Raw genomic sequence first — 11028 nt, 5'->3', positions numbered from 1 at the left:
CTTATTTGCAATGCCGACCTGGCTGCAAACAGCAGAGTAAAACAAAATTAAAAAAATTTAAAACAAAGTAACAAAATGAGTAGTCTATTTTTACAAATTAGATATGCATCTGTTTTGGGAGTAAAAGTAAAAAGTCGTCAGAGAGAGAAATACTGAAGTACAGATATCTTCAAAATCTACTTAAATGTGATAACGAAGTACTTCGTTACTTCCCACCACAACTAACATATACTAAATACTACAAATACATACAAATACTATTGACAAATATAAGTACTGTACGTACAGTTTTGGTATATTCAGGTGACTGTCGATCGGATCCCCAGAGACCACGCCCAACTGTGATTAGTCCTATGTATGATTGGATGTTCTGTTTGTCAAGGGCGGAACCAAAATTTTATTTTCCACTATGATTGGATATCATTCAAGTCTGTTTTAGAGTACTCTTCCCATTGGTCGTTTAGTGTGGGGATTAACGCAATAAATTTGACTCGTTGCAACGGATTCACAATGGAGGTTTAATGAGAGTGGCGTTTATTTATTTACGACTTTGATGTAGATAACTAGCAGTTAGTCGTTATAAATCTCGGCTTCGCGTTTTGATGCTCAACTTTTGTAGGCGAGAAGAAGGTTCGAGGGCTTATCCCAAAGTCTTTTTCTACGTGCGGAAATAGTCTTCAGGGCTAACGCTATGTAGCAAGCTAATAGCATCCATTTACGCGTCAACTCTGAACTTGTGAACTTGCACGCTATTGTAAATCATATACGAAGGTAAGGCTATTTATTTAATTATTTTTTTTATTTTATTTTAACATACCACGGGCTTTAGTCCCATTTGGCAACAACGGCAGTGACGTAAGTTTTGAGACGATATGCGTTGGACGAGTGTTCAAGTTAAATCTGGGTCGCCATGTCACGGCGCTGTATCAGATGTTACGAGCTCGTCTGCCACAGCAAGCGGTCGTATAGCGTGCGTGCGTGCGTGCGTGCGTGTGTGCGTGTGTGTGTGTGTTTGCTGTCAACTGTTTTGCTTTCGCGTCAGTTTGCAGGCATGACCGAGTACAAGCTGGTGGTGGTCGGTGCGGGAGGCGTAGGGAAGAGCGCTCTCACCATCCAGCTCATCCAGAATCACTTTGTGGATGAATATGATCCAACCATCGAGGTGGGACTCACGTTTGCTGTGAATGTGTCAAGTGTGTACCTTCTATTTTTGGGCCGTTACATGTGAGATCACTCTTGACATCTCTCCCTGCACTGCTGCATGAGTGTCATTTGGTTCGTGTGTGGTGTGCAACACAAAAATATACAGTGTATGCAGCAGTCTAAATTGAATTTCCTCCTAAGGGATTATTATCAGTATAATAAATAAATCTAAAAAAATAATCAAAAAAATTCCCGTCACCTCTCCAATTTTCTTCAACTTCTGAGATGTGGCTGGAAATGGAAAGACCAGAACACAAAACATTTTTATTTTAAACCTCTTAATCAGAATCATCTTTATTTGCCAAGTATGTCCAAAACTTACAGTGAGGCGGCACGACGACTGGTTAGCACATCTGCCTCGCAGTTCAGAGGACCTGGGTTAAAATCCTGCCTTTGCCAGTGTGGAGTTTGCATGTTCTCCCTGTGCCTGCGTGGGTTTTCTCCCGGTACTCCGGTTTCCTCCCACATCCCAAAAACATGCATGGTAGGTTAATTGAATAGTCTAAATTGCCCATCGGTGTGAATGTGAGTGCAAGTGGTTGTTTGTTGATATGACCAGTTCAGGTTGTACCCCGCCTCTCGGCCGCTGTCAACTGGGATAGGCTGCAGTACGCCGCGACCCTAGTGAGATTAACCTGTATGGAAAAAATGAATGAATGAATAATTACAGTCATTAGGGTAACTATCTCTCAATGTTAAACATCTATAGTTTTTTAAAACTTACACCACTTGGGGAGCTGATTTTGGTTTCATTTTAAAACTCTATGAAAGGCGATAGATTTTATGCATGGATTGATGATTGGTTGGTTGAATTTTTCTGTCATAATAATTTCTCCAAAACTTTTACAGCACCCATCACAATATTTACATTGTGTGTGTGTGTGTGTGTGTGTGTGTGTGTGTATATATATATATATATATATATATATATATATATATATATATATATATATATAGTCTACAAGTTTGAACAGCATGTAAATTATACTATTAAAAACACAATTAAGTTGCATTTGGATGCTACTTTTTTGTCCCCTTGCTGCACTGCCATTCACATGATGCCGTTTCAACTGAGAAAAAAAACTTTGATGTTCTGCAAATATAGCCAGAAGCTGAGCTGCAATGTTTGTTTATAGACTAGGTGTGTGGCCAGAGCATGTGGCAGGTATACAGTATTTCTTATCGTTTACCTTATATGTTCTGTGTGGGGAACCCTAGTAGTCGCTGTATCGTATTGCATAATTGACAATGCATTTGATTATTATTTAATATACTCGGTGTGAATTCTAGAATTCTACGCCTATTTATTTAAACACAAAGCTATTAATCTGTTGTATGAATAACAACAGGTGATACACAGGTTCAGTCTACCTTCTGTCACTATTTCATAGATCATTTTACACTTGAGACTATCTGAGCCCCAGGATGCACGTGTCATGGAAACAATGATTCCCAACCCGAGAACAATGAGTCCCTGCATCTTATCATCACGGGATACAGATATCGTCATCCTCCGCCATATCACGCACAGTTCTTGCTTCACATTCCTGCTACATTGCAGATTTTTATTACAGTTGTTAATCAATTTGTTATTCTGTTTGTACAATATTTTTGTGTTATCCATTGCTCTTGCTCTCTCTCTCTGTATATTATGTGTTTAGGCCTGTCACCATAAATTTTTTTAGGAAGATATGTTTTCCCAAAAACTATCATGGCAAACGATAGTATCATTGATGATTTTATGCCACTGATATGATATTAGAGCGTTATAATTCAAGTACATCCTTTTAAAGAACAATTCACTTTTAATTCTAAGAATAATGAACATTGACATTGGAATGTAGAACAAATATCTTAGATAAAAAATATGAATAAAACAGACTCGGGCTCTTGTGTGATTAGGGAGATTTCATTAATTCCATTAACCGTGCAGCTACCGGCTCGCCGTCGCAAAACTTTGCGTCATGTACGTGAGCACCCGCATTTCAAAAGCATGCGTATGCCGCCCCCCCCCCCCCCCCCCCCCCACACACACACACACACACACACGGCCAATCAGACGGAGGGTCCCAGCCCCTCACTATCTCTGATTGTTTTAGAGACTACGATGAGTTTCATGTTTCTGCTTTCAAGTGGCAGAAATTATTTATTTTTATTCTTCCCCTGTATGCACCCTCTTTTTTGTGTTTTGTTGTTTTTTGCCGCACCATTCACAAATTAGTGCGCACATACAACCAAATAGTCCTGTCTTTTAAAAAAATAAATAAAAAAATCATATGCTGAATTTCCAGCACCACAATGAAGTACTAAGCCCAAGCCCTGCGTACTAAAACACAGATTGATCGTACTTTATGGGTCCCTGCTCATTTTCTCAGACGCACATCAAACAAGATCTCTGCTATGTAATTGTTCTGCCTGTCACGATATGCCACAGGCATAGATAGATGAACAAAGGTACATTATTTGTAGTACCAAAATGAATAATTGGATAATTTCTCACAGCACACTAATGTGCTGGTGTACAGTGGTTGAGAATCACTTCTGTAAGTTAGGGAATCACAATGGCTGAAGCGTGCACCCTCGCATCCTTCTGTGCTGCAGGACTCGTACAGGAAGCAGGTGGTGATCGACGGAGAGACGTGTCTGTTGGACATCCTGGACACTGCGGGTCAGGAGGAGTACAGCGCCATGAGGGACCAATACATGAGGACCGGGGAGGGCTTCCTCTGCGTGTACGCCATCAACAACACCAAGTCCTTCGAGGATGTTCACCTGTACAGGTAAGATGCTTTTCAAATGATATTGGACTGTTTTGGGATCATAGTTTGAGATCTATGAACAGTATTAATATAGGCAATCATAAAAAAATTAATTGGGGGAGGGTCAAGTACTCTGTTTTTCGCTATTCGTGGGAGTAGTTGCTCTTAAAACTGTAAAAATAAAACTACTGATGCATGGTATGATGTCAGCTACGTCATGTATGCAAGTGTGTAAAAGAAACGAGTGTTTGAAAGTTCCTCTGGCAGATTTGCTCAGAACTCTTTTTGAACTAGCGTTTGATATTATGGGTGTGTTGTTTTTTGGACCTAAACCAAAGACACGAAAATAGAACAAAACCTTCACACCTTTGGAGCGTTGCAGTCTTGTGATCCTTGAAATGAAACTAATATAGTGTATCTGAACTGACATGGATGAGGCTTAGATTTTTTTGGCTTATATTTGTGCTTGTGATGCCTTTATTTAATTATTAAACATCCTGGGAAATCTTACAAAAGGTTCTGACAGTATCACGTGCTGTTCGATGCTTGTGACTTTACGTACCTCAATGTGGGTCATCTGACCACACATGCAGAAATAAGAGTTGACTACCTCCTCCTGTATGTTTCTTAGCCTAGATGGCTCAAAAATATGGTCCGAGGAAAAGCCTGTTCAATTGTGGTGGGGATGTGACTTTGAGATAGTCAGAATAATCCAATGATCCTAAATGACCTAAAAAGGGGGGGGGGGGGGGGGATCTTGATGGTGTGGAATTTAAGAAGTACAGTTACTAGATCTATGCAGACTTGATGTAACTCCCGCCGACATAATTTCCTTGACACCAGCAATGAAAACGGAGTGCAGAACCTTCACAGAGATTCTACAACAATTTTTTTTTACAGCGCTTGTCCTCTTTTGGGTCGCGGGTTAGCTGACATTGGACAAGAGGCAGGGGACACCCTGGACTGGTCGCCAACCTGTCACAGAGGACATAGTCTCCTCCAAAAGTATTGGAACGGCAAGGTCAATTCAGGGCAGGGCTGAACAGCAAATGCAGTTTTCACAGGTGAAACCCCAAGCCAAAAACAAACACTATCTAATGTTTAAGCAATCAATCTAAAAGACAACCCCTGAGCAACTAGAAACACCCATCCATGTTCCAATACTTTTGCTCACTTGAAAAGTGGGTGGCTTCAAACAAAGTGTGCTCTGTCCTGAGTGGTTTAACACATCTTCATTTAATACCATGAAATAAAAGCTGGAATTCTGAACTTTTGTCTCATCATGTTTTGATATGAAACCCAAATGTCTTCAGTATACAACAAAAACAAAGGAATTGACCTTGCCGTTCCAATACTTTTGGAGGGGACTCTGTCCTCTGCGACAGGTTGGCGACCAGTCCAGGGTGTCCCCCGCCTTTCACGTTCACACCTGAACAATTAGGAGCAGGGGTGTCAAACATACGACCCATGGGCCAAACGAGGATACAAATTTGACCCACAGGATGGATTTGTGAAAATTATATAAAAGATATTAACTGCTTTTTTTTTTTTTTGGATAAAAGTAACTATTTCTTATTCTAATGATCAATAATTTATACATCCTAATGATAATGGGCAATCCTGCTCCAGTTTGTTGTGACTACATTTTTCCAAAATTAACAAATTGCCAAAATCAATAAGTAATAAATAACAAACAAAATCCATCCATCCATCTATTTTCTACCACTTATTCGAGGTCGGGTCGCGAGGGCAGCAGTTTAGCAGGGACGCCCAGACTTCCCTCTCCCCAGCCACTTCATCCAGTTCTTCCCAGGGAATCCCGAGGCGTTTCCAGGCCAGCCGAGAGACGTAGTCTCTCCAGCGTGTCCTGGGTCGTCCCCGGGGTCTCCTCCCAGTGGGACGTCCCCAAAACACCTCACCAGGGAGGTGTCCGGGAGGCATCCGAATCAGATGTCCCAACCACCTCACCCACACATGTAGACTGGTTGGGCGAACTCCCATGCACCCTCGAGGACCCTGCCGAGGGTGTAGAGCTGGTCCACTGTTCCATGGCCAGGACGAAAACTACACTGCTCCTCCTGAATCTGAGATTTGACTTCCCGACGGACCCTTCTCTGCAGCACCCCTGAATAGACCTTACCTGGGAGGCTGAGGAGTGTGATTTTCCCCCCCCCCCGTAGTTGGAACACACCCTCCGGTCCCCCTTCTTAAAAAGGGGGACCACCGCCTCAGTGTGCCAATCCAGAGGCACTGTCCCCGATCACCACGCGATGTTGCAGACGTGTGTCAACCAGGACAGTCCCACAACATCCAGAGCCTTTAGGAACTCCGGGCGAATCTCATTCACCCCCGGGGCCTTGCCACCGAGGAGCTTTTTAACCACCTCGGTGACCTCAACCCCAGAGGTAGGAGAGCCCGCCTCAAAGAACCCAAACTCTGCTTCCTAATGGGAAGGCGTGTTGGTGGAGTTGAGAAGGTCTTCAAAGTATTCTCCCCACCGACTCACAACGTCCCGAGTCGAGGTCAGCAGCGCCCCATCCCCACTATACACAGTATTGGTGGTGCACTGCTTTCCCTTCCTGAGACGCCGGATGGTGGACCAGAATTTCCTCAATTTCCTTCTCCATGGCCTCACCGAACTCCTCCCATACCCGAGTTTTTGCTTCAGTGACCACCAAAGCTGCATTCCGCTTGGCCAGCCGGTACCCATCAGCTGCCTCAGGAGTGCCACAGGCCAAAAAGGCCCAATAGACTCTTTCTTCAGCTTGACTGCATTCCTCACCGTTGGTGTCCACCAACGGGTTCGGGGATTGCCGCCACGACGGGGACAGACTACCTTACGGCCACATCTCCAGTCGGCCACCTTGGCAATAGAGGCGCGGAGCATGGTCCACTCAGACTCAATGTCCCCCCGCATCCCCCTAGACGTGGGTGAAATTCTGCCAGAGGTGGCAGTTGAAACTTCTGCTGACAGGGGATTCTCCCAGACCCTCACAATACATTTGGGACTACCACGTCGGACCGGCATCTTCCCCCACGTCGGAGCCAACTCACCAACAGGTGGTGATCAGTTGACAGCTCCGCCCCTCTCTTCACCCAAGTGTCCAAGACATGCGGCCGCAAGTCCGATGACACGACCACAAAGTCGATCATCGAACTGCGACCTAGCGTGTCCTGGTGCCAAGTGCACATGTGGACACCCTTATGCTTGAACATGGTGTTTATGGACAATCCATGATGAGCACAAAAGTCCAATAACCGAACACTGCTCGGGTTCTGATCAGGGGGGCCGTTCCTCGCAATCACGCCCTTCCAGGTCTCACTGTCTTTGCCCACGTGCGCATTGAAGTACCCCACCAGAATGATGGAGTCCCCAGAGGGACCGCTCTCCAGCACCCCTTCCAAGGACTCCAAAAAAGGGGGGGGGGGGGGTACTCTGAACTGCTGTTTGGTGCATAGGCACAAACAATAGTCAGGACCCCTCCCCCCCACCTGAAGGCGGAGGGAGGCTACCCTCTCGTCCACCGGGCTGAACCCCAACGTACAGGCTCAGAGTCGGGGGGGCAATAAGTATACCCACACCTGCTCGGCGCCTCTCACCGTGGGCAACTCCAGAGTGGAAGAGAGTCCAACCCCTCTCAAGAGGACTGGTACCAGAGCCCAAGCTGTGTGTGGAGGCGAGCCCGACTATATCTAGTTGGAACTTCTCAACCTAACACACCAGCTCGGCTCCTTCCCTGCCAGAGAGGTGACATTCCACGTCCCTAGAGCCAGCTTCTGTAGCCGGGGATCGGATCGCCAAGGTCCCCGCCTTCGGCCACCGCCCAGCTCACACTTCACCCGACCCGTATGTCCCCTCCCAAAGGTGGTGAGCCCATGGGAAGGGGGACCCACGTTACCCTTTCGGGCTTTGCCCGGCCGGGCCCCATCGGTGCAGGCCCAGCCGCCAGGTGCTCGCCTTCGAGCCCCACCTCCAGGTCTGGCTCCAGAGGGGGGCCCCGGTGACCCGCGTCCATGCAAGAGAAAACGTCTTCCTGTATTGTTTGTCATCATAGGAGTTTTTGGAGCTGTGTTTTGTCAGGTCCCTCCCCTAGGACCTGTTTGCCATGGGTGACCCTGCCAGGGGCATAAAACCCCAGACAACTTGGCTCCTAGGATCATTGAGAAACACAAACTCCTCCACCACGATAAGGTGACAGCTCAAGGAGGGGAACAAACAAAATGAACTGAGTAATCAATAAAATTGATAAAATTTACAGTAAACAGAATCAATAAAATGAAAAAAAATAATAATAAATGATGCAGTTCTTCTCCTGGGATGTCCCACTTGAGTTTGATGTCGTCTTCAATTAACCTAACTCAAATATTTTTGGAATGTTCAAGGAAACCAGAGTACCTGGAGGGAGCCCAAGGGAGGTCATGTAAACTCCACATAGGGAGGCCGCAACAGAATTTCAAACCCAGAACATCACAACTATGAGGCAGACATGCTAACCACCTGAGAGAAATCCCTCCATCCAAAATACGATCTATAAAAACGATTGACAAAAGTGATTTGTTCCCCTAGTTTATCAAGGAAATTGCCTCATCTTGTAATGTCAGCGGGCTCGGCCTCTAATCTCTTCCTCGTGTGTTCTTCCCCCCTCCCCCCACCAGAGAGCAGATCAACCGGGTGAAGGACAGTGACGGCGTTCCCATGGTGCTGGTGGGCAACAAGAGTGACTTGAGCTCACGCTCAGTGGAGACGCGACAGGCACAGGAACTGGCCCGAAGTTATGGCGTGCCCTTTGTCGAGACCTCGGCCAAAACCAGACAGGTGCGCAGTCGTGACGCCGTTGAATGTGTTTGGTGTCTTTTGTAACATGTTTTTCAAATCAAAGTGAGCTTTATTGTCAATTCTTCACATATACAAGGAATCAAAATCATGTTTCTCACTATCTCACAGTTGAGGACATGACATAACACTAAGATAAACAGTAAAAACACAGGTACAACAAGTACATACACATCTTAAAACTAAACAAGTTGCAAAGTAAATGAGACATTTAATGATACTAATATAACAATAAAAGGTGTTCAGTGTAATTGTAAACAAAAGATGGCAGCAAAAAAAAGAAAAAAAAGTTTTATTTAGTAGTGCAAAGACAATCATGATGTGGTTCAGATGGTTCAGAGTCCATAGTGTTTTCTTTGGGGGGGCTTTTGCGCACATCTACATTAAACGTCACCCCCGTTTGCATTTGCCTTCCTGGTAGGGTGTGGAGGAAGCGTTCTACTCGCTCGTAAGGGAGATCAGAAGATACAAGGAGACCAACCGCAGCAACAAGAAGAGCAAGAAGAACACTCAGAGACGTTGCATGATACTATAGCGATACACACTCCTCCTGTAAAGCTCTTGTCTCTCGCACACACGCACACACACTAGCCCCTCCTATATGTCAGGTAGACCACAAGATAGTCAACATATTTGTCCATTTAATGCTGTGACTGTCCAGATCAAACTATGGTTGGTTAGGTTTTTAACAGCAGCATTAATTAATATATATATTTTTTTTTAGAAAATAAACTTTTCTCTTAGTGATTTGTTGCTAATATGTGCTGCAGTGTCACTGCACTTTGCACTAATGACTCATTTGGGTCAAATTGTGATAGGCTGAAGCCTTGTGTTGTCTGCTGACATTTCAATGATTTTTGACATATAGTAAAGCTATTTCCTACTGACTTAATCTCTTGTTTGTTGAAATTGGTGCTTTGCTATGTTGCATTAAGTTTGGTGATGTATATAGAAAGAAAAAGCATAACACACTTAAGTCATCACACGAACAGTCTGGTATCCCAAATACTCACAGGTTTCAGGAGTCAGTGGGGGTTTCTGGTATGTACATGTGACTGCACAGGATGGCTTTTCTGGAGGCAACGCACGACCAAAAAATGCTACGTAAAATGATTTTTCTTCGGTGTCCTGACATGTAAATAATTGGCATTTTAGTGGGGAATTAGCACCCCTTTGTTGAGCCGCCCTCTGTAGAAGAGATGGTGGGGGGGACACCAAAGGGGTCTCACACAGTTTACCATTCAAGCTAGGACCACCTCTACTTGTACGAGCTGTAGGTTTTTGTGTGAATGAGCACAGTTGGGTTGAACAGAAGAGTCAAGGGAACATAAATGTTTATTTATTTTTTAAAAACTGCTTTGCAGTGTCAACCACCTTCCATGACTTTTCTTTTCTGCTTTTCAAGTCTTGACTATTGACACACAAGCGGTGTCTGTAGCTGTATTTCTAAGTAGAGCATCTTGAAAGTGAAAGTTGCCACATTATTATGTCAGCTGTCTCAGATCCTGTTTAGTAAGAAACATGAAATCATGCTCATATGACAAAGATTAGATGCAACAAATTAAATTGAATTCAAATTCAACCCTTAAATAACTTACTGACTGAAATACAATTTATTTTAGTTTAGAATGATCTATTGAGAACTCTGTCGGACAGACTCTCTAAGCAAAGCGATCACAAAATGTGGAGCAGGAACCCAAACAGTAACCTTGTACACTACTTAGTTGTAGTATTAATCCTGGTTTAATCCTTTTGACTGAGATCCACTGACAGTGTTGTCACCTGCTCTTAAGTGGTAACTACTTGCGGATAAAGTTGTGTAAATCAAACTGATCTCTTCATTAAGAGGCCATTGACATGTAGTCAATGAAGTGCAGTCATTTGGCAGAATTTTTTATTTTTTTTTAAAGAACAAACCGCCCTCTAGTGGAGATGTAAAATTCTACAACGTCAACCCTGTAATAGTTTTGACTTGTTAAAGCGACTCCTCCATGTTTCTTTATGGTGATTGTGATTACTGACAGACCCAAATTAAAATGTATTATGTTCAACATCAAGATTTTTATGAAATATTCTCAAACCAGCTTTAAATGCTATAGCTACTTTTCTTGGCTACGCCCAAGCGTTTTTTTGTTTTTTTAATTGAGTGTACTGGTTATGTAAAAATGTTATTTACAATAAAGTATTAGATTTAAAAAAAAAAAAAATAGATTAAACTGCAAACTCCCCTTT

General features: G+C 43.8%; 1 protein-coding gene across 4 annotated transcripts; it reads left to right on the top strand.

Moving 5' to 3' along the window:
• Nucleotides 1–469: 469 nt before the first annotated feature.
• On the top strand, nucleotides 470–9683 carry zgc:55558 (GTPase KRas). 4 transcript variants are annotated; one of them, XM_061748833.1, is made up of 5 exons: nucleotides 470–771; nucleotides 1043–1162; nucleotides 3805–3983; nucleotides 8619–8778; nucleotides 9218–9683. In XM_061748833.1, the coding sequence occupies exons 2-5, from the start codon at nucleotides 1052–1054 to the stop codon at nucleotides 9329–9331; spliced, it is 564 nt and encodes a 187-aa protein (XP_061604817.1). In that variant the 5' UTR covers nucleotides 470–771; nucleotides 1043–1051; the 3' UTR covers nucleotides 9332–9683. The 4 variants fall into 4 exon arrangements, with proteins under 4 accessions (XP_061604817.1, XP_061604818.1, XP_061604816.1 ...); XM_061748834.1 differs by having other exon boundaries at nucleotides 471–771; nucleotides 1043–1193; XM_061748832.1 differs by lacking the exon at nucleotides 470–771 and having other exon boundaries at nucleotides 796–1162.
• Nucleotides 9684–11028: the final 1345 nt, after the last annotated feature.

Source organism: Phyllopteryx taeniolatus, chromosome 16 (genome assembly GCF_024500385.1).
Source record: "Phyllopteryx taeniolatus isolate TA_2022b chromosome 16, UOR_Ptae_1.2, whole genome shotgun sequence".
Taxonomy (NCBI): Eukaryota; Metazoa; Chordata; class Actinopteri; order Syngnathiformes; family Syngnathidae; genus Phyllopteryx; species Phyllopteryx taeniolatus.
This window is presented reverse-complemented; position numbering and strand designations above follow the sequence as displayed.

Coding starts and splice junctions, on each gene's coding strand:
- zgc:55558 (XM_061748832.1), top strand. CDS start 911: ATGTCACGGCGCTGTATCAGATGTTACGAGCTCGTCTGCCACAGCAAG. Junction 1,163..3,804: donor AATATGATCCAACCATCGAG/GTGGGACTCACG, acceptor TCTGTGCTGCAG/GACTCGTACAGGAAGCAGGT. Junction 8,779..9,217: donor CCTCGGCCAAAACCAGACAG/GTGCGCAGTCGT, acceptor CCTTCCTGGTAG/GGTGTGGAGGAAGCGTTCTA.